This window comes from Chelonoidis abingdonii, chromosome 14 (assembly GCF_003597395.2).
Source record: "Chelonoidis abingdonii isolate Lonesome George chromosome 14, CheloAbing_2.0, whole genome shotgun sequence".
NCBI classification, from domain to species: Eukaryota; Metazoa; Chordata; order Testudines; family Testudinidae; genus Chelonoidis; species Chelonoidis abingdonii.
In genome coordinates, this window is record NC_133782.1 from 29,264,779 (window position 1) to 29,289,039 (window position 24,261).

The 24,261-nt window shown below is 44.9% G+C and overlaps 1 protein-coding gene across 5 annotated transcripts in view; it reads right to left on the reverse strand.

Annotated features, from left to right (window-relative positions):
- TOX2 (TOX high mobility group box family member 2) overlaps window positions 1–24,261 on the reverse strand; it is a 265,767-nt gene that overhangs the window by 35,472 nt on the left and 206,034 nt on the right. For all 5 annotated transcript variants that reach the window (XM_032793340.2, XM_032793339.2, XM_032793335.2 and 2 more), the window contains one exon: window positions 16,318–16,545. In XM_032793340.2, coding sequence (XP_032649231.1) covers window positions 16,318–16,545 — 228 coding nt within the window. The remainder of the gene's footprint in view (window positions 1–16,317; window positions 16,546–24,261) is intronic.

The window sequence follows — 24,261 nt, forward strand, 5'->3', positions numbered from 1 at the left end:
GAGTAGAGGGTGGGCCCGGGTTCCCCCCAAACCTCCCAACGCCTGATCAGACACAGGAGGAGTTGACCCAGACTGTGGGGAAGATCACTGAGGTGAGCAAATCTGCCAATAAGCGCAGGACCCACCAGAGTAGAGGAGGAACTTTGTCACACCATATACAGCTTGCAGCTGTGCATCCTGCCTGGGCAATATCCTCCATGTGGCCCTACCACCCTCACTGCCCAGTGGCAGTTCCATATTACACCTGCACTGGTCCTCTCTGCCCTGTACTCCTGATGGCTCTTTCCCGACTCAGGTCTTCGCCACCGTGAACCCCAAGATCTCCCAAGTGGACAACTCCTCCGACCTCCTGGGCAACGTCCCCCACAGCCCTAGGGGCAATGTATTCTAATAATAATGCCATGAGCAGTAGATAAGGAGTACATGCCATACAAAGTAGACGCGGACTTAAGTGACGTGGAGCAAGAGAACTTGATGTTTTGTATCAACACAGAAAAGCACTGCAGTCCATACAGTGCAGAAGAAATTTGTTTTTTCTCCTCAGATACTGTTGCAAGACAATGCCAGGTCTGGAAGCCCCAGCCTTGTTCTGTTGTTTGCCTCTGGGGGGCACTTACATGTGCAGGCAGGTGTAATATCCTGCAGACAGAACTGCTGGCCTGAGGGTTCACTGTGGGAGAGCAACCTCCAAATTACATAGTACGATAGAGCTACTGTAGTGTTAATAAAGTAAAAAGTGCCCATGCTGGTGATAACAAGTACTGTGGGGTGGCTGAAGAAGGCACTCCTGGTATGAACCCAGGGAATGTTATTTTCATTGGCCTGTGCTCTGTTTCATGCCTAAATCTCCGGTGGTGACAAATCAAAAGATTTTTATATTTTGGAGCAGTTTATCACGATGTAATTAAAATAAAAGCCAAGGTGAAATCACAGCTAGGAGGCTTTAAAGACAGAGCAAGCTTATAATGTGGGTCTGGCGCTTTCCCCATAGGAGGTGAGCGTGCTGCCCCTGCCTCATTCTTTGAGCCTAGTGTTAATGGTGGTTCAAACAATTAGAACTACTGTGGACTTGGGAATACGCTGCTGAGTAGAGACCTTAAAAGCAGAAAGCACGGGAAAATGGGGATATGATGCCAATTAAATGTAAGCTAATGGAGGAAAAACAAAGAACAGTGGTGCAACGTAAGCCTGGCTTGACATGAATAATTGGACAGGGATGATGTGGACACTGTGGGTACGTCTACACTGCACGATTATTTCGAATTAGCTTAAACCGATATTACAAAACAGATCTAATAAAATCGGTTTAGCGCGTCCACAGTGGGATCCCGAAATCGATTGTTTGCGTCCATGGTCCAAACTACCATCGATTTCAGGAGCGGTGCACTGGGTAGCTGTTTCCTACAGGGCTATCCCATAGTTCCCACTTCCGTGTTGAGAGCACAGTGGCCTGATGGCAGAAAAACATTTCCCCGGTGGTGCTGGTAAATGCCTCACCCCTCCTTTGGAAGGCAGCAAGACAACCCTTGGCGCCTTTTCCGCGGAGGTGCACGAAGCAAACGCCATAGCACAGCAAATCCTTTCCCTTTTTTTTTCACGTGGTGGGGGGGGGGAAATAAACTGAGGAGCTGTTCCTGAAACCAAGCCAGACACTGTGTTTGAACCTACAGACATTGGGAGCTCAGCCAAAATGCAAATAATTTTCAGAGACTGCTTGTGGACTGTGGGATAGCTGGAGTCCTGCAGTACCCCCTCCCTTCATGAGCGTCCATTTTGAGTCTCTGGCTTCCACCGTTAACGCTTTACGCAGCGCTGGTGTATCCTGGAGTTTTTTATTCAACACTTGGCATTTCGTGTTCTGTAAAGGAGCTGGATACAACAGAATTTGTCTCCCCATACGTGATCAGACATAGTACTCCCGTACGGTCTATGCTGGAGCTCTTTTTGCGATTCAGACTGCATTGCCAGCCGTGCTGATCAGAGCTCCACGCTGGGCAAGCAAGGAAATGTAATTCAAAAGTTCGGCGGGCTTTTCCTGTTTACCTCCGCTGCATCCGAGTTCAGATTGCTGTCATGAGCGGTCAGATGCTGCACTTGGATGGCCGCCCGGAGGCCAATAACGTCGATTTCCGTCCAAACGAACCGCTAATCCAAGGTTATCCGCTATCGAATTTAGCGCTACTTACCGTCTCGTTTGGGAGGAGTTTCCGAATCGATGTAAGGAGCCGTTTAACTCGATATTAATGATGACGTCGTGTGAACGGATACAGCGTTAAATCGGTATATCGACCATTAAACCGATTTAAAGTCGCAGTGTAGACCTGGCCTGTGTGTGCGACTGCAGTCATTCACTGGGAAAATACCCACTCCATGGCCTGGAGGAATGGCGTATCCCAGTGCAGAGAGGACAGGTCCACAGGCTAGGGAGGCTGGTGACCAGAACACATGGTGCCAGCTAAGGAACTTGCACAGAGGGTGGAGTGGGAAAAATGGTTCTCATGGGCCTGTCCTCTCTTTTCCCTCCTCCCTCAGCTGAGGAGGAAGCAGCTGTTTTGGGTAAGGAGTGGGAAGAAGACAGCACCCAACCTAAGGTATCCTGGGAGAATATCAAGGATGTAACAAGTACCCACTAGATTTCTGTCTTGGCTCTCTGAGGAGAAGAGCTCAGACTCTTGGGGCTATGTTAAGAGAAGCTCAAGCCTTCCTTCTTTCACCATATAGCACTGCTAGATAACTTGACCTCTCCAGGGAACTTCACTCATTCTGTTCTCAGGGAGAAACATTCAGCTTCCCCCAGCCCGTATTCCCCTCAGGGCACGAAGGACTGTGCAAAAGCCTTGGATGGCACTCACAAGACCTTGCTGTCTGCTTCCAGTTAGTGGTACCAATCTGACATCACCCCATCGCTAGCAATAGCCAGGTCTTTTCACTGTCGCCTATTACCTCCTCACTGAATTACCATGGTTCATCATTGCCAGCTCTCTGTATACACACTATTACTGGTCAGTATTATGGCCAAGTTGCCTGACAACACCACGCTGTATATTGTTCCAAACAAGTCTAGGCTTCACTGTGGCTGAAATGTAATATAACTTTACAACAGGCCTCAGACTCTCTTATATCTTGTAGGTGATATATGCAGTACCCTGTCAGTAAGTGATGTATCTGGTCCAATGAGCAGATGTCTCTGATTAGATGGGTGATCTATTATTTTCTGCTGAGCAAGTAATTTTTTCCTTGGGTGATTTATCCATTTAGTATAAACTCTGTTCCATTCCCCATGCAGTGTATTTACATGGGAATGTCGCACATGAATTCTGCCATGGGTACTGTATATCGCTACTTAGCATACTGAATGTGTCCATTTCCGAGTGTAAGGTAGCCACAACAAGCTATATTCTGCTCTCAGATTCATTTAATCCCACTGAATCCCAAGCCTCAAAAATGCAGTCAAAACTGCTGGTGAGTTTAACCTGATTTTGATGAAATCTCTGTGAAATGGTGAATTTCACCTGTTTTATGATGTAAGGCCCACGGTCACTTGAAAGCATTGTTTATGACTCTTGTGCCGATCCTGGTCTGAGTTTCAAGTTTTTAATGAAACCTCAAACCAGCAACTTTCATATGTTCAATGGTTTCATAATGCAACTTTCATAAGCCTCCAGTATTTATCCACATGAAAATGTAACTGTGATGCTTGCAGACCAAGTGTCAGCTCTTGCCAAGCCTCCTGGGCCTCACTGAATACTGACAAATGCATAGCTAGAAACCAGTCTGGATCACCTGTGTGTTCATATTGTTAAAATAGATATTAGAGTTACAAGAATGCGTTTAGACTTTATGAAATGATTGTAGGATGCTGCATGCATTAATCTTACTTATAATATCTGTATCCCATCTTATAAGGTAATCTTTCGAAGTGTTTGCTCTGTATCTATTCACATGTTTGCTAAGACTGTAAATCCCCACAGTTGGGAAGAAGCATTACCAAGTGTGAAATGAACAGGAGTACTTGTGGCACCTTAGAGACTAACAAATTTATTTCAGCATAAGCTTTCGTGAGCTACAGCTCACTTCTTCGGATGCACGAAAGCTTATGCTGAAATAAATTTGTTAGTCTCTAAGGTGTCACAAGATAAATACAGTATTTTTATATTAAGACAAAGTTTATGTAACTCTAAAACCAGGGAGACATGATTCATAGTTACATGAAAGAGCTTGGTTCTGTTTATTCAAGAATTTGTTTTTATGCTAATGCTCCTTTTTAAGTGGTAGCTGATATACATGGCAAATAATTAAGTGAAAACAAAAAAAATAAAGGTGATCAAATAATGAATGTAAACTGTATTTGTGATGTCAAGTACCCTGTAACTTAACTACCACTAACAATCGGTAAATCCAGAAGTTAGACCTATATATATTATTAAGCCCCCTGTCTTCTCAAATACAGAAGTCAAACTACGCCCTCATCCCATCACAGTTTGAACACTAGGGGGAAGGGAATAAAAATGCCTGTTAAGGAGAAATTGTATCCCTGTTCTGCTTTAACTCTGAGGGATGAAGTTTTGAAGCATAAGCAAGGAGTCCCCAGCTGTTTAGCATGGGTTAGTCCTAAAGGACACATAAAGCTGGCATGTTATAGCAGCTACTCTCAACTTTTGGAACTTAAGACTAACTCGTGTGTATTTATCTGCTTTAACCTTGTAAATAACTCTTTCATTTCTTTTTCTTAGTTAATAAACCTTTAGTTTATTATAGGATTGCTTACAAATGTTCGCTTTGGTGAGAGATATAGGATGCACTTGACCTGGAGTAAGTGACTGGTTCTTAGGGACTGGGAGAAACCTGAATATTGTTGTGATTTTTGGTGTAAGGGACCATCTATCACCAAGGCAAGCCTGCCGGGGTAGCAAGATAGACCGGAGTGCCCAAAGGGACTGTCTGTGGCTCCATGCTGAGGCTGTTGTGGTGCTTGATTTGTTCACACTTGATACTTGGTTGACGAAATCCAAGTATACAACATATACAACCAGTTTGGGGTTTGTGCCCTGTTTCTTGAGGTGGGCATTCAGAGCCATGGGCCACTCCAGAGACCTTGACAGCAACGACCAAGGAAATCTGTGGTTTTCTGTTCTATGCAGGTGTCTAGGCACTCCCATCAAGACGTTAGCTAAGAGCCTTTTGGGTTTTCCCCCTGAGGTAGGATAGGGCTTTGGGGAGTGAGACACAGGGAAAGTGATCAGGGAATTGAGGATGGGAGGCAAGGGAACAGAGGCAGGGGGAAGAGGAGGCCACATCATTCATGTATCTTTTCAGTATGCAGCAGAACCCCTTCTAGACATCTCAGACAAACAAAATCTCCCAGCCCTTGGCGTTTCAGCCACTGTCACCTGGAGTCAGGCATGGACTGCTTATGTACAAGCGACAAGCAGGAGGTAAAGATGATACCCTGGAGTCTTTGCCCTGGTTCCTCCTGCTGGAGATGAATAGAGTAGCATTGAACTAAGGCTAACTCCTGTTTTGATTTATACCTGTGCTATCCACTGACTTCAGGGAGGTTGCATTGGTCAGGGCAGAGATTACTGACAGTGCTGAACATGAAATTTTTCTAAAGGGGAAAACCTGGTCTCTGTTTCAGGTTAATGTAGTTCTCTCTCATTGTTGGGACAATGACAGGGGTCTCTGGCTTGGAAAACCAAAGGCAACACATGGGAAATGAGGTAGGATCCTGGGGTGCTCATGGTAAAGAGATGGAACAGGACAAGAACCACTGAAACCAGGAAGAGATTAAATCAGGCGACAAGTTCAGAGAGGCTGAGCTCACGGAAGAAGAGAAAAATTATATGAGAAGGATGGTTCAGTCAATCAATGCAGCTGACTACAGCTGAGCTGTCAGAGGAAGGGCGCTAGGGCAGGGCACTCATGTCACTTGATAGAAGGAATTAAAATGAACCAAAGCATCAAACATGCATCACATTGAATATAAAGGCTGGGTAGGGCCCCAGAGCAGAGTCAGTGCCAGCCTAGTGTCTGCATTTCATTCAGTGGTGGCTGGCGAGGTGATGGCAGTGCCCACCTTGCACCAAGGAACTGAAACTGAGGCAAACCAGAACCTTCCCTTGATACTGTGATAGCGATGGGTGCTCTGGGAGGGCTGGCAGGCAGGCAGAGACAGGTACCCCATCTGATGATAATAGCTGAATTAGCAGTTCACTTTTGAGTCAAGTATAAGCTCTCTCTACAGGAACAGCTGCTAAACGATTTGCAAAGTTCAAAGAGTGTGTGCTATTATTACGTTTTTTGGTGTCACATTCTTTAGATTCTGGCGTAAGCCCCTTAGGAAAGGCCATGCCAGCTGTTGAAGAATGAAGATTATAATGTACTGCAAAAGCAGTGGTTAAGGTATTTAAAATTATTATTATGTGCACATGGCAAGTTCAATGCCCGAAAGGGTTAAGGAGGGGAAGGAAATGGTGCAAGTTGCTGAACAGGTGTCCTTGAGCAGTACCCAAGGACAGGGAGATTGCTAATCCTGTATTCCACAGCATGATCAAATCACCAGGCAACAGATATAAATAAAAAAAAAAGGCAGGAAATGAGGAATTTAGATACAAGTGTGTCAGAGGGAAAATGAAGATTCATTGTGAAGAGGCTGGGAAGAGAAGAAGGAACAATATGACAAAAGGCACAAGTGATAAACCAGAAGAAAAAAAAAGGCTAAGAAATACACGTCCGTGACAGCAGCCTTCTAATCAAAGATGTGCCTAGATTATAGGTTTTCTTGCATAATATGCATTCTGTTTCCCAGTCTGTGTTTGTCTTTCAGTTAGTGCAGGAGAAAGAAAAAACATATTTGAAATGGGACGGAAGCAACCTTTATTTTGCTTATTTCATCAGGAGAAAAAAGCAAATTTGCTTTGTGGGAGCAGCAGCACCTGTTCAATAGCAAATAAAACGCTACAGCTTTGCTTTTGCAGTGCATATAATCATTAGCAACCCAAAGGGGAGAGAGGATTAACCCTCTGCTTGCTGTCAGAGGTATGTGGCAAACAGTAGCGTCTCACTTCAATTTGTAGAGAAGTCATACACCGTGTCACTCAAATTAACACACACTGCCAATCAGCCAGCTGTGGTAGGTATTGGATTCTGCCTGCCAGGAGGACTGGCACTGGGCCACCCTCTCTAACTGGAAGGATTGGATACACTGTGTAGCAGGGGTGGGCAAACTTTTTGGCCTGAGGGCTACATCTGGGAATAGAAATTGTATGGCAGGCCATGAATGCTCACAAAATTGGGGTGGGGGTGAGTGCTCTGGTTGGAAGTGCGGGCTCTGGGGTGAGGCCAGAAATGAGCAGCTCAGGGTGCGGGAGGGGGGCTCCAGGCTGGGGCAGAGGGGTGGGGTGTGGTCTGCGGCTGGGGGTGTGGACTCTTGGGTGGGGCTGGGGATGAGGAGTTTGGGGTATAGGAGGGTGCTCTGGGCTGGGATCAAGGGGTTTGGTGGGTGGGAGGGGGCTCAGGGCTGGGGCAGGGGGTTGAGGCATGGAGAGAGGCTCAGGGGTGTAGGCTCTGGGTGGTGCTTACCTCAAGTGGCTCTGGGAAGCAGTGGCATGTCCCTTCTCCGGCTCCTGTGCAGAGGCACGGTCAGGTGGATCTGCATGCTGCCCCGGGCAGGGACAACATGCAGAGTGCAGCCCCATGGCTGCCTCTATGCATAGGAGCCAGAGCGGAGCCATGCTGCTGCTTCCCGGAGCCGTGTGGAGCAGCCCCCGACCCTACTCCCTGGCTGGAGCTCATGGGCCAGATTAAAATGGCTGGCAGGCCAGACCAGCCCACGAGCTATAGTTTGCCCACCCCTGCTGTGTAGTGATCCTGGCCAAGGTACTGCCACAGGCAAGGAATTTATGGACTATCCTTCACCAGCACAGAGATGGGGGCTGGGTTCACTCAATGCCATATAACTTTTAAATGTAGCACAATGGGACATACAGTATTTGTGATACTTAATGGGCATGTGCTGTGACATGGCCAGCATGTATCAGAAAGGTGTGACTTGATAATGCAATGGCTCCGGTCAGCTCCGAATAGACTGATCAGACAACCAGATTCAAACCCCTGCCCTTGGTCCTCCCCTCCTGCCTCATCTTGGACATACTCTTGAGAGCTGGCACCAAAACTCACCTGCAGGGAGAGCTTTGAGACCATCTGAAAACAAGAAATGATAAGGTTTGCAATCTTTGTCCAAGCGTCCAAGGGGCTGTGGGAGGAGTTCACGTCCAGTTATCCTCTTACAAAAAGTGGAAAGCTCAATGAGGCAAATAATGCATAAAAATATTGTCTGAATATGACTAATGTGCTACAAGAACTTTTGCCTCCTTTAAAATCATAGAATGAGACAAATGTAGGACTGGAAGGAACCTTGAGAGGCCACCAAGTCCAGCCCCCTGTGCTGAGACAGGTCCAAGTAAACCTAAGCCATCCCTGACACATTTGTCCAACCTTCTGAAAAACCTCCAATGATGGTGACTCCACAACCTCCCATGGAAGACTGTTCCTGAGTTTAACTACCCATAGAGTTAGGAAGTTTTTCCTAATATCTAACCTATATCTCCCTTGCTGCAGATTAAGCCCATTACTTCTTGTTCTGCTCTCCAGAGTACATGAGAACAACTGATCACAGTACTATTTAGAAGATCCCTTTACATATTTGAAGACTGTTACCAGGTCCCCATCTCAGTATTCTTTTCTCAGGACTAAACATGCACCATTTTATAACAACTTTTCCTCAAAGGTTTTCTCTACCTTTTGTCCTTTTTGCATGTCTCCTCCGGACTCTCTTTAATTTGTCCACATCTTTTCTCAGAACTGGACACAGTACTCCATCTGAGGCCTCACCAGCGGTAAGCAGAACGGGACAATTACCAGCAGTGTCTTACATATGACACTCCTGTTAATACATCCCAGAATGATATTAGCCTTTTTCAAAACTGCATCACATTGTTGAGTCATTAAATGTGCAATTCACTATAACTGTAACTTCCAGATCCTTTTCAGCAGTACTATCACTCAGCCAGTTATTACTCATTTTGTAGTTGTACACTTGATTTTTCCTTCCTAAGTGAAGTACTTTGCACTTGTCTTTGTTGAAGCTCATCTTGTTGAATTCAGATCAATTCTCTAATTTGTCAAGGTCATTTTTAATCCCAGTCCTGTGCTCCAAACCCATCCCTGGTTGGGGTCATTTGCAAATTTTAGAAGCTTATGCTCCACTGCATTATCCAAGTCATTAATGAAAATACTAAATAGCAGTGGACGGAGGACTGACCCTTGTGAGACCCTAATAGATAAATCCTCCCAGTCTAACAGAGATCTATTCACAACTACACTTTGAGTATGGTCTGTCAACCATCTTCTAGTCATTTCATCTACACTACATTTCTCTAGTTTGCTTTTGAGAACATCAACTATCTACAGTCTTGATTCGCCATATCTTGCAGATCCCAAACTTCTGATGACATCAGTGGGAGTTGTGTGTGTGCAAGGAATGCAAGGTTGTGTTCTCCATGTTATGCCAGCTACACAGTAACGTTCTGGGGACATATCCCTAAATCCACAGTTTTTATGCAGGAAAACCCTTGTGGGAGTCAATGGGAGTTTTGTCAGAGCAAGAACTCAATAAAAATTGAGTAAGGCCTTCAGGATTTGGCTCATTGTTTGTCTGGTTTTAACTGTTGTAAGGAATCCTTTATTATGGGGCTAACGGTATGTCTTTCTGAACACGAGGTTGTGTGGCAGACTGCAATTCATACTTTGCATAGATCTCACTGAGAGATTATCTCCATGTGCAAAACAATGTAAATTAAATTTCTTTCAGATACTTTATAAACATTTAAAAAACATCCACATCTCTAGAGCTAGCCACGTACTAGAACCAGTATGAACACTGAAGAGTCTTTTCGGAGGATCTAGTGAATTGTAGCCTAGTAAAGAGAGTGCTGAGAGTCAGGATTCCTGGTTTTTATTTATATTTCAGCCAAGGATTCAACTAAGTGACTATTCTAGCCACTCACCTTCTCTCCACCCCCTCACTTTGCCCATCTGTTAAATAGGGATAATGATGCTTACCTACCTATTTACAAAGGAATGTTTGAGTTAATATATTAATTGTAGAAATGTAGGCCTGGAAGGGACTTTGATAGTTAAGCCCCTTGCACTGAGGAAGGACTAAGTGTTATCTAGACCATCCCTGACAGGTGTTTGTCTAACCTGCTCTTAAAAATCTCCAATGACAGAGATTCCACAACTTTCCTAAATAATTTGTTCCAGTGCTTAACCACCCTTAGAGTTAGGAGGATTGTATCATGCTTTCAGACGCTTAGAAGAAACGCCCGATACACTGTATGTTCTATGCACCAGTCAGTGTTTTCATATATCAAAGAAATTGTGTTCATTTAACCTGTCTTTTTTTCCTTAGCATTTGCTTAGGAATGTAAACGAAGGAGACTGGAAATACTGGCAGCTTGGCCAAGAGAAAGCAAATAGGGACTAAACAAACCATAATCTAGCCAAACTGTTCAAGAGCAAACGTGCCCCATCTCACAAACCACCAGTGCAGCCCCAGAGTCAAAGATAAATAGTGTCCTCCCTGCCAGGGCCTCAGGCGAATGGGGTAATTGTAGCAAGAGAAATGTATACAGATGGAGACAAAACCAGGAAGTTAATATTTAAGCATTCAGACAAGGAACAAATGACTTAATTAAATCAATTAGAAAGAGAGAAATTGAGCCACTTATAAAGCATGTGTAAAGAAATGGAGAGTGCCATTGCTCTCTTGTAAAAGAAAATAAGAGAGAATTAGCAGGCAAGAAAAATGGGCTGGTTTAATTCCTTCTGTTAATTAGAGCTGAGCGTTCGCACTTTGCTCAGTCAGGGGTCGCACCAGTGTTTCCATTATGTAAACCCAATTTTCAGCTGGGCTGGGCTGAAATTGGGTTTCCCATCCACAGAGACATCTTTAACATATTAAGAAAGGAAGATTCAGTTAGGGTTGAAATTAAGTGGCAGGAATAAAGGCAGAGAAAGCTGCTGTCTCAGAAGCCTCGGCTGGGTTTCTTCTGTGCATCTATAACTCAGATATGCCTTGGCTCTGTACATGGGAAGGGACAGAAACCTAGGGGCAAATCCAACCCCTGCTCTGCGGAGGGTCTCTTGGCAGCAGAACAGATGCAGCTCAGCTGTGTAAGGGGGAGGTGGAAGAACTGCAGGGCATGGACTCTGGTATGGCAGCTCATAAGGGCATGAGGGGGGCATGCATGGGCTGCATGAATCCTCCTGTCTTCCTCTTCCACCGGATGCTGCAGAAGGGAGGGCCTCTGGGGTCTACTCCAGCTGTTGAGCCAGAAGGGCCTTTGTGTAGCTGCTCCATAGTCTGGGAGGCAGAGTCCTCTCCTGTGGATCTCTGGAGTTAATGGGGTTATATCAGGAGTAAATTTAGCTCATTACATTCCTGGAGGGTCCTAAATCATATGGTGTCATAGGACGATTTACTGTGAGAGTCAACCATAAGCTCCAGGGGAAGGTAGTTTTTAAGCAGAGTATTAACGACTAGAAGTGAAAGGGGCTCCATGGCTTAGAGATGGGGACGGGGGGAAGGAAGGGCCGATTTCCAGATGAAGGGTGCAGCCCATGCAAAAGGCACCAACTGCTGTGGACAGCATGGAAGAGGGGACAGAAAGATGTCCCAGAATGGAGAAGTGGAGTCTGTGGGCTTGTTTTTTGTCTTGGTTACATTGACCAGGATTACTTCTGAACTACACCAATGCAACTGAGATCAGAGCGGAAGCCAGGGAGCAGATGAGTATGAGGTCAGAGATGTGGAGGTGGAATAAGGCCCTGGAGAGATCTGAAATGTAGGAGCGTCATTCTGAATTGGTTGAACAGCTGTATAGGGGGGAGCCAGAGTGAAGGTGACAGTGAGGATAAGACTGGTATGATTCCCAGACCTGGAAAGAAAGAACATTCACAGAGACCATGGGAATTGCCAGACCAGATCAGACTCAGGGTCCATCTAGTTCAGGATCCTGTCCCTAACAGTGACCAGTGAAAGATACATCAGAGGCAGGTGCAGGAAGCCCTGCAACAGACAGTTGCAGGATAGTCTGCTGCCAAGAGATATTTCTTTCTGACCCCCATTAGTGGTTGTTGTCTTATGCCCTGAAGCAGAAGGGTTTATATCCCTCCTAGAACAACTCTGTTTATTTATAAAAAAAACCTTAATATCATATCTCTAGGTATTCTCATTTTTCAAATAAATGTTCAACTATTACTGGAATCCTGCTAAGTTCCTGGCCTCAATGACATCATGTGGCAATGAGTTCCACACGCCAACCTTCTGGACATACTGAAGTACAGAGAGTAATTATTTAGGAAGACTAGTAGACAAGGATTTCAAGATTAAGAATTTTAATAGAGGCCTGGTCAAAGCCAGGATGAATCCCAGCAAGAGGATGGTGCTGGACACCTTACAGAAAGCTAAGATGTAAGAGGACAGAGAAGATGTGAGGCCAAGAGGAATTCCAGGAGGTCTGGCTGTAGGAGCAAAGCAGAGGTGAATGTATTTAGTGACAGCAGGGTCAGAGAAATGGAACAGAGTAATTTTTATCTAGGGGGAGAACTTTGGGGCTGTTTAGTAATAAGAAGTTATGGTGTATTCAGGAGACAAGACACAGCAGCAGAGAAACGGGAGAGGATTGGATCAGCAAACAATCAAAAGGGTCATTGCCATAGAAAGGAATGTCCAAGACTTTACACACCCTGCCCTAGCTGTTAAAGTCCATTGGGTGAATAATAACCAGAATATGTGCTCGACTGTGCAATCACTGATCACAGTGCTAGTAATCTCATTGAAGTCAGTGGGACTCTGCCTGAATAAACACTCATTGATGTGAGTGACTAGTGACTTGAGGGTTGCAGCACTGCATCATGTGAAAAGGGCCTATGCACATTCTGACAGCACCCACCAGAACTAGTCTGACCATCTGATTTATCATGTAAAGGGCAGGAAGCATGAAAAATCCTTTTTAGTCACAATTTAGAAGTCATCTGAATTTCATTTGCTCAACTGATTCTGGGTTTTGGATGCAGGGGTGGTGGAAGCTTTCTAACAGCGGGGGAGCCACTAGTGCCCGAACCGTGGCCCTGCTCCTTCTCCGAGATCCCTCCCTAGTCCTCCCTCCCTGAGGCCCCACCCCTGTGCTGCCCCTTCCCCTGAGGCCCCTCTCCTGCTTCCCATCTCTCAGCTTTATGGCAGATAAAAAGTGGGGAGGGAGCATGGCCCCCAGACCTCCCTGTTCTGATGTCATTTGCAGTCTCTCAGGGTGAATGATGTACTTCTCTCAATTGGCATTTTTATGTTTATACAGGTTAGAGATTTCTTTAGAACGTAAGAAAACAACATACATCACGGAATAATCAATACGAATGGTATTGAAGACAGTACGGAGGCCTCATGCAGCCTGGCAAACAACACTAGTGTGGAAAGACATGAATCTTTGCGGTTAAATAAAATGTCTTTTACCCCACTGGAGTGAAAAACTATGTTGTTTGTGTCTGACCCAAAGCACCAGGGGCTATTTTCCCAGAATAGACAAAACTAACTGAAACAAAAGCTATCTGCTGCTCCCGTCTTAAGGGTAGTCACCTGGAATCCTGGCAGTGGGAGCACTGGGAACTCAGAGACAGAGGGCACAGGTCCTAAGTTGTCAGCAAGCCTTTAAAGTGAGGCCTCTGCTTTAGGAGAGAATGGTGAATTTCCGAACGGTTGGATTCAGAGACCAGTCGCAGAAAATGTCAGATCTCTCCCCCTCTGATAAAAAGACACACTTGCTACCAAAAAAGGGTGCTCTGGGGTCTTCACAATAGGCAATTACAAGGCTTTTGTAACTGACTCAACATCAACAAGAATAGCTAAACTGAGCCTAGAAATCTCTGCGTGAAACAGACTGTGGGCTGTGCGATGGCTACAGAGCAGGAACATTCCCTGTGTGATGTTACACTGAAAATCTGCTTCCTGGGCTTTTTTGAAGTCTTGACACTGGAGTTGAGGCTGCCAATGTGGCGAGAAGCTATTGTAGTTTATAGGCAAGCCTCAAATTAGTGAATCAGCACATACAAAACTGTCTCCTGTCTAGGCATGTTTTACATGACTAGCTGTAATAACAAGCCCTGAGAATTTCCCACCTTTTGCATGCGTACGAGGGATTTCTATTGTCTTAAATAATGATCATTATTATTCAAATGAAATTACTTCCCAAAGCAAAGTCCCTCCTCTCCTTCCCAATGGCATGAAAGGTCTCTTTGCAAAGGACAAAGAACATAAGAACGGTCATATTGGGTCAGACGAAAGGTCCATCTAGCTCAGTATCTTGTCTTCCGACAGTGGTCAATGCCAAGTGCCCCAGAGGGAATGAACAGAACAGGTAATCATCAAGTGATCCATCCCCTGTCACCCATTCCCAGCTTCTGGCACACAGAGACTAGGGACACCATCCCTGCCCGTCCTGGCTAATAGCCACTGATGGACCTATCCTCCATGAATTTATCTAGTTATTTTTTGAACTCTCTTATGTTGGCCTTCACAACATCCTCTGTCAAGGAGTTCCACAGGTTAACTGTACAGTGTGTGAAAAAATACTTCCTTTTGTTTTAAACCTTCTGCCTATTAATTTCATTTGATAGCCCCTAGTTCTTGTGTTATGAGAAGGCGTAAATAACATGTCCTTATTTATTTTCTCCACACCAGTCATTATTTTATAGACCTCTATCATATCCCCCCTTAGTCATCTCTTTTCCAAGCTGAAAAGTCTCAGTCTTATTAATCTCTCCTAATATGGCAACCGTTCCATACCCCTAATCATTTTTGTTGACCTTTTCTGAATCTTTTCTAATTCCAATATATCTTTTTTGAGATGGGGCGACCACATCTGCACGCAGTATTCCAGTTGTGGATGTACCATGGATTTCTATAGAGGCAATATGATATTTTCTGTCTTATTATCTATCCCTTTCTTAATGATTCCCAACATTCTGTTTGGTTTTTTGACAGCTGCTGCACATTGAGTGGATGATTTCAGAGAACTACCCACTATGACTCCAGAACTTTCTTGAGTGGTAACAGCTAATTTAGACCCCATCATTTTATATGTATAGTTGGGATTATGTTTTCCAATGTGCAAAGCAGATTGCACATTGCATAAGCAGCTCAGCGCTAAAGCTCAAGCTATCTTCCCTTAGACACTACAACGGTATGTGCCTGATAATATCCCCTGACCTGCACAGGTGAGAGACATTGTGTGTGGTTCTATCCCTTCCCAGTGGTAGGAGCCTGAGCTACCTCCAAAAACGTGTCTACCTCTCCGCAGTCTGCAGGGAGTGCCCCAGGAGCCAGAGGATCCACGCAGGGAGAGAGGGAGGCTGGGGCACATCATGGAGTTCAGACCTAATCTGACCTGACACCATCATTCTAACTCGCCCCAGTAGAGTAACTGCCATTAAAATCCATACAGTTCTACTCTGTGACCTAGTTAATATTACTGCAGCCATCAGTGTGTTCCCTACATACTCATTTAGGGACTATCACAAATGCTGTCAGCAAGGGTAATTACTTGTGAACTGCAACAGCAAAGATGTGACTAGCGGATGCACTGTGTTAACAGCTGATCACCTAGCGGGTCTCCAACATGTCAAGCAAGCTGCAGTTCCGACACGCAGTGTGGTGGGATGGGAGTTGTAATGTTAGCTTTGATAGGTCAGGCTCTGAATACAAAACTTTAAAAAAATCTGTTGCATGCAGGAACTCCATCTGTGTGTGCTCACTGGAGGATGCGATAAGGACAGAAGCACTCAGAATATATTCACTAGTGGCTTCTGAATCACAGCTCTATCAAATGGCATGCAGCAGGTTGTGAGCATTCCAGGCCAAGTCCATAAAAAACTATCTTTGATTCATTGTAGCTGCACTGCGTTATGATATAGGTGCTCTTGAGATCTGTGTGTGGAGAGAACTTACCTACACTGGAATTATCCAGGGGCCAGGTCACACAATTACTATACAGAATTAGGAGCTCAAAATTGTGCATGCAAACCCTAAAGCCTTGCTTCTAGTGGCAAATACTCCTGAAAATAGCCTCTTTTTTGTGCATACACCTTTGGGTGCCTAAGCTCCGAACTGTGCTTCTAACATGCTGGGCCAGATTCTAACTCATTAGATGTAGCAAAACAAAACCAATTCAACAGCTGTAACAAACCAGATCAGAAACTCACCTGCTTTTGTTCTTCTCCCAGACTGTCCCACATTGATGCAACAATTTTTGAAACATCTCCGAATGTAGCATTTGGGTTTTGCCCTTTGATAGCTGCTTGCGTGTCTCTGAAAAACAGGGCATAAGCTGACACAGGCTTCTGGGGCTCGTTGGGGTCCTTCTTTTTCTTCTTCTTTTGGCTTTTGGGTTTCTTGCCCAGGTCTGTTGATGGTCTCTTCTCTCCAGAAACCTGTAAAACCAAAAGGGACCCAGTAATGACCAACTTTCTCTGGCTGGAGTTGAAGATTCTGGTGGTATTGGGAAAATGATGAGACAGGAAGCCAATGAAGGAAGAGCACTCATGACAGGCACAAGATGGTGCCTGGCACCAGAACCAGATGCTCTCCTCAATAACATGCCTTTCACTTGTACAAATAACTTGTGAAGTTTAGTGTTCAACCAAGTGAGGAACTAATAACTCTGGCTAGGGACAGTCCTAATGCAGGCAGCTGCTGGGCTTTCCCCAGCTACCCCACCCTGCCCTCCAACACAGGTATCCCATTACTGTCATCCTGAACCACTTGAGCACTTTGCTGGTTATTCCTGCCTCGAGGTTCCTGATGTACTTGCTGCTTATCGTATGAACAAGATGGGGCCAGCACACTCTGTTTTTTAACTTTCTCCCACCTTATCTCTCACCAGTACTCCTCTCTGATCTCAGTGACCAGCCAGCTACTTACGCCCCTGAGAATTTCACCACTGATACTACATTATTAATCTAGTGTAGATCAGTTTTTTAAGCAGCAGTGTATTGAAGGCCTTCGCAAATTCCGATTTATGCGTCTATTTCACTCCATGCTGCTCCTATTGTCACTTCCCCAAAGACATTAGTCAGGTTTGTTAAGCAGGCCCTCCCTTGGTGTAGCCTGTGGAATAACTCCACAGAAGTTCCACCTGGCCTCCGACTGCCTGCTTGAACAGTCATTCAGGAATCTTTCCCAGGCCATATGTTAGATGCATTGGGCTCAGTTTGCCATAGCTCCTCCACCGATCCCTTTTTAATATGGGGGCGGGGGGTCATTTCAGCTTCTCTCTCATTTTGCACTCTGCTCCCCTCCGACTGTGCCCAGGCGTTCATATTTTCTATTCACTGCCTCCTTCTGCATTGTGGGATCCTGGGTGTACAGCTCTGGAACTATCACTGCAATTCTCTCTCTGACTTGTGTTTGTGTCATGTAGTTTCATGAGCTTCTCACTCCCTGTCCCCCAGTACATTCCTCTCTGTGCGGCATGTTTCCCTCCTCCTCTTTTGTGAGCACCAAGACTAAAATGACAGCCTGATGTACCCCCACATTCCTCATGCTCTCTCCTAGGGACACAACCTCCTGCATGGCTTCCACTAAACAGCTCCCCAGATACTTTCACTTGCTCTTGCTTATTTCCCCTAACCATCCCCTGGAGGCTCATATACTCCCTCCCTGTGCCCTCCCCATTTCCTCTGCCCGTGACCTCCCCGTTCATTTTGCTTTCCAGATGGTTTCATTCAGCAGCACACACATTTTTCCAAAATCCACTTTCAGATTTTTGCTTTCCCCTTTCTCAGACTCGTCCCTGTCCTGATTTCACCCGGGTGAGGTCATGGTCTATCTTTACTAGCCATTCCCCAACTCTCCTCATTCTGACTGTGTGTGCTGTGTTCCTTTGCACCAGGTCCACCTTGCCCCCCGGAGCAGTCCTGGGCAGGGGCCACAAGCACTACCGGTACTACAGAAACAACACTGACACTGGAGCACTGTGCCCTTTTGGGGACATCTATACTTTGAAAGGCAGCCTGCTTCCCCCACTGCTAGTTCAGAGTCTGTACGCATGCACATACAGACACACACACATGCACACTCCACAACAACAGGGCAAGTAGCACCTCTGGAGGAATTCACAAGTAAACTGTAGTATATTGTTACGAAAACATTTTATACACAGCGCTTGTCCTTAGAGACCTGCCAATTTTGTGTTAAACAAGTAGACTCCTTTATCTGAATGCATTCAGCATTCCATGAACTTTGAGAGCACTGAAAAGACTGAGGTAACATTGATTATTTAGTTATCTGCAGCATCTGGCAAGGTTTTAAGGGAGAACAGGCCCTCTCCTGCATTCCTTGCTTACCTAAACATTGACCAAAGCCAAGGGAAGTTTTAAGTGCAGAAGGCTATGGGATCAGGGCTGCCTTTTGTTACCAGTGATTGCCAAGTCTCATCAGATCACTGTGCTGGGCAGGCCATTTAGCCCACTCCCTGTGCCATAACAGAACTGAATTCATTCTCCCTGAGTTCTTCTTGAAGAGAGTCTAAGACTCAGCCTCTAGTGAGGCAGAATCCATAGCTTCCTTTTTAGTTAGTGTCATCGCTAAACTTCTGCTTCTTATAGGGTCTGATCTTTGGCCTTGGGCACTCCCTTTAGCACTGCTCCATAGGCCACACTGCTGAAATGTAACCATTTTCTTTGCAGGCTGCTGTTCCAGGTTGGCATGCCCAGGTATTCCAGGGTTCTAATATAGCACACATGACAGCTGGTAACCAGAACACACAGTCACAGTGCTAAGAAATAACATACGGAACTTGAAAACAGAAAGTAAATTTCCAGGTGGAGGGCATTAGCTAAAGAAGATGGTAAGATACAGTATGGGTAAGTATATCAGGCATAGGCAAAAGAAAATCCATGAATATTGAAGTGTATGTGTTCACCTACAGAGGAAAGAGATACTTTTAAATCACTTTGAACTCATACACTGAGGACCTCTACGTTAGTGAGTTAAGCCACAAACCACGTCTGTGAGGCAGGGAAGTATTATTAAACACATTTAGAAGAGGAGAATCTAAGAAACAAAGAGATTTGTTGACTTGTCCCATGTCAACAGCAGAGCCAGGAACAGAACCCAGAACCAAAGGTGGCCAGTCCTGTACTCTAACCACTAAAAACACTTCCTCAAAGGCAGAAAGTCAACTAGCATCTGTGCTTATCAAATGCTGACAGCGTTGAGACACTTCTCAGACTGCTCAACAGGTACATTAGTTAAAGAGTTACCCACTTTATCAGGAAGATGATTTTAAAAGAGGAAGTTACTTTTGTAATTGGAAGTTCTTTGAGATGTGTTGGCCCTATCTGTATTCCCCTGTGGGTATGCATGTGGTCCAGGCCCCTGAAGCCAGAGAATTTTGAAAGCCAGGTCTGTTGGTCTGTGCCTGCATCTTCACTCTCCTTATGACTCCAACTGAGGCGACAAAGGGCTGGGCAGACTGACCGTCTCTCCAACTCCTGCTCTACTGTGAATCAAAAGATGATCCAAAACAGAGGGGAAGGAGGGCGAGTACTGAAATATAGACTGGGACCATACATCTTGAAGAATCTCCAGTAAGTAACTTCTTCTTCGAGTGCTGGTCCCTGGCTGGATTCCACTGTGGGTGACTGGCAAGCAGTACTTGGGTAGGAGGAAGGTGTGAGAATGCAGATGGCAGAGCTGAATGAAGGGGCACCAATCCAAAGGATGCATTGGTGGGGGCGTCCTATACTGAAGCATAACGCCTGGCAGTGTGGCTGAAACTCCATGTAGTTGCTTTGTGAATATCAAGTAGAGGTATTTCTTGAAGCGATGCCACAGATGTCACTTGTGCTCTCGTAGAATGAGCCTTCATCCCATGAGGGGGATGGAGATTAGACAGCAGATAGCAGAGCAAAATATAGACATATATTTTACAGATAAATGGATAAAGACAACACAGCTCTGGACTCTGGTGGTTCCAACCTGGTGGTGAGAAGGAACTGGAGAGGCGGCTGATCTGACTCACCTTTTATTTCCTTGGCTGGAGGCATGGGAAGGGCAAGGGTGCATATGAGGATCAATGGATTCTGCTTTCAAAATTGTCTAGCTCCAGGAGCGTGGAGCGCATGCATACCTACATATAGCACCAGCACTCGAAGAAAAACACCATTTTATGATAGAAACTAGGCTGAATACCAAGCCATTAAGCATAAAATGTAACTAGACATGGCTGTCTGTCTGTCTAAAGAAGGCCTCTGTCATAATGGCTTTGCTGATTTGATTGCAAGCACCAGAAGTGCTCGGAAACCACAGAGTTTAAGAGGACTCATTTTAGCTGGCACAGTTCTAATGTTCTCTGTTCATCAGCTCTTGACTGGCCATTAAGCTCGGTCTCAGTGCAGCGGCATTTGTCAAATGGACAGTTGCCCATTAGAGAATAAGCCAAAAAAAAAAAAAACCAACCAGAATGAGACAGGAAAAAGCATTTAATGTAAAACTGCCAATTGGGTTGGAATGGGATTCCTGGGGGTGAAAGGCCACCTCATTAGGAGGAAAAAATTCATAACAAGGTTTCACTCTGTGGGTAAGTTGGATGGCATTTTATCTCATTTTAATCTCAGTTCATCTACTTTTGTACTGATGGGAAAGAAAACAAACCCTCCAGCAGTTATTGGCCAAGGTGCAGCATTAAATGGAGGAGCCAAGAACAAGAACCAGCAACTCTCAGCAACTATTAGGACTTCATGATCATTCTTATTTATACAGAATCATAAGTGTGCGTGGCACTCTACAGACAAATAACAGACCATGTCCTGGCCCCACAGAGTATTTAGGCTCCTAACTTCTGTTGAAATGCCTTTGTAGATTTGGGTCTTACAGTCTTTGGCAGTGCGGATTGTGCAGCTTTCATGCCCCCCGTGCTAAGCAGTGAGTAGAGCTACACCACTGTTCAGAGTTCATTTTCTGCTGGAGTATGAATATGGTACAGCGTAGCATGACGTAGTCCTGGCTAGAGGGAGGTGTCTTGCAGGCAGGTGTTACGCAGGTGTAAACAACTTCATCATTATTGACCCTAAACCAAACCTTAACCAAGGCCCAGGTCACAGAATGACATTGGGTGGAGATGTTAAAATCTGTGAGATTATGTAAACCCCCCACCTCTATTCATGCCAACCAATGTACAGAGGGATTATTCTCTACAGTGGGATAAATTGTTTTGGGCCACTATGTCTCTTCCACCCTCCCATCTCCTCCACCTTCACACCTTGCATAAATACCAGAGACAATCATGGAAGCACAAGGCCTGCTCCCTGCAAGCACCGGAGGAGCACACCCCACTCCACAGAGGAGCACAGTCATGACTCCCCCCTTTGCCTGTGGAGCTGGCTGGGTATGCTGCCAGGGGAACAGGTTGCAACCTTTAAAGAGTTGGTGCATTGAGCATGTCCCCCACCCGCTGGCACAGGGAGCTTGGGGAGGGATTGTATGTTCTGAGGTCCTCTGGGCCAAGATGGCCCAACACAGCACCCAAAGGGAGTCAGTGTCTTCCTAGCACAATCTGGCTCTCAGTCTCCCCCTATGGGTTCAGGAGCCTAGTGCCCACAGCAATGGGAACTGCCCCAAGGACTGAATGCCTTTTGCCACGGGTCACCAGTAATGCAAGGGGCTGCTCAGAATGGCCTGGGTTTGCTGTTGTGAATGTTATTTTAACATGTGACAGTGCTGTGATGTGTATCCAGCTACAAATGCCCCGAGAGAACACACTTTACTCCATTGGAGAGGCCGGTGTGTAGAACACTAGATGTAACACAAAGAGTAAGCTGGGATGATTCACAGGTTAGGGTATCACATTATAAACAGGCTGCTTTGGTGTCATCTAGACTATTCTCAAAGAGGCAGGGGCTTCATTGGTCACACCTGGACTTTATAAAACCTGCAGGGAGATTTCTAAAGCAAGGGTAATTGGGACTATACCCACTTCCCCGGCTGGGCGAGTAAGAGTTGGATGCTCAACCCTGGGAACAACTAAGCCCGGAAACACACTAAACTCTTAGGCTGGGGTATTCAAAGGGAATTTAGCCCCTAAATGCCAGTGAAATTTCCATTGGTCTTTCCTCTGAAAACCCCTGTCTTATTGATTTAATGAATGTGAATTCAAATGATTAGTCTGTGCAGACAGAGTAGGGACACAAGAACGTTTAGCTTTCCAGATATCACTAGTGAAAACAAAACAGTCGCATTCCTGCCCTAGTGCAATGACAAAAATGACTTTTCAGCCATGAAGCGCTGGAAGTGAAGTCACTTAGCGCAAAATGTTAGTGTGCTCCTTTGCCCTACATCTAAATTATCTACCAGTATATTGCTTGGGTTCCCCCACTGACCCCTCAAGACTTTGAAAATTCTCCAGTGAAGGGATCTTTCATGATATCTCTTCCAGTGGGAAACTACTCTTCCAATAAGAGCTACAATTTAGTTCAGCATTTGGTCTCTATCCAGTTTTCACAAATTACTGGCTTTTGTGGGAGTAGAAAAACCAGCTCCTGGCATCAGGACCATTTCTTATGTGTTATTATGATTTTCTTGGTAGATATTTTAATTCCTGTTTCGTTAGAAACTCTTTTTATGACCTGTTGTACAAAGGTCATTAATGGTCATAAAATAAATGATGGATTGATCCCTTTAAATATTTCCAACAGCTGTGTATACAGAGAAAGCAAACAAAAACGCAAAAGCCATCGTTGACTCCAGTGCTCTCTTTACATTGTGGTTTCTTTTCTCTAGGAAACACACCACTCGATTATTGCTTCGCCTAACTTCCTATGTGTATACAGGATAGGCAAGGTATATATTTATGGCCAGAAAAAAAATACAGAGCTTTGTAAATTGCCTTAGCTATCTTGCTCCAAGAATTGGACATATCCCCAAATTCTGTCTCCCTCACGTTCAGTACCGACTCGCTGGACCTATAAGAAATATATCAGCAAAAAATCAGTGACCTAACAGGTAACTCCTGTATTATCATATTGTCAGGCTGAAACCTTGAAGGTGATTGGTAAAGGTACAATGAAAAAAGCTGTTGCATACACTGAGTGTAGCTAGTCGAAAACTCACACTGCAAGAAAGGTTTTAGTTGCAAAGCAAATGCCATTTGCTTTCTGTGACCCCTGAGCTGTCGGTGATGCAGTCTCTTCTAGCCAGCAGAACACCGAATTCCTCTAGCTGCATAGGGCTGTGCCAAACAGACACAACCAAATTCTAAAACTGCAAAATCTGAGGATTTCATAAAAATACTTCTATTTTCAAGCAATAATGTATTTTTATTTTTGCAAGTTAGTTCTAATGAAGATCAGATTTGCATCCACACACACTTTTTGAAATGTCATGTTTTGAGATGAACACTTCCATTTTATGAAAAGTGAAATGAAAACTAAGAATATTTTTTCCTGACATTTCATGAGAAAGCATTTGCTAGTTTGCTCAGCCGAGGTACTAGACCTAAGCACTTGTTACTGTGGGTAACATACACACAACTTGTAACAATTGGATTCTCAGGAGGTTTTTATTCTGGGAATGAGGATACATTGCCAGCAAGCCAGTGATTCTGGTAATACAGCATCTTCCTTAGAAGTAGAATCTTTCAGAAACAGCCCTTCCATGAAGGCTTAACAAATGGATCAGCACCATCCCATAAAGTTACAAGTCTAAACATCAAAGTACCCAATGATCGGTGAATGCCCATGTATCAGGTATACAAATCATTATGGCTGTACCATAATCATCTCTGCAATCTGCCCACATGTAAGGAGAGTCAGGGAAGATGTGTGGACAACAGTGCAAAGAGTTTGCTCTGCTAGTGCATTCTCTGAGACTGATGCAGGATGCCTATGGTGACTTAGAAATCTTAGCCCAAGCTGTCCTTCAACGCTTCCTCCGCACCCGTCCTAACAAGGCAGGTGATTTTTATTTTATAAATCTTCCCTACATTTTACCTTTTTGTTTCTTAGTTCTCTTCATCCACTCAAGACAACTGGCATCCTAATGGCTTCTTACCACTAGCCAAACAAGAATGGCAAGCAACTTTCACTATATCTTGTGTCATCATCACTTTATTAACTGTCCTAGGTAATAACTGGCCGCTAAAAAAATAC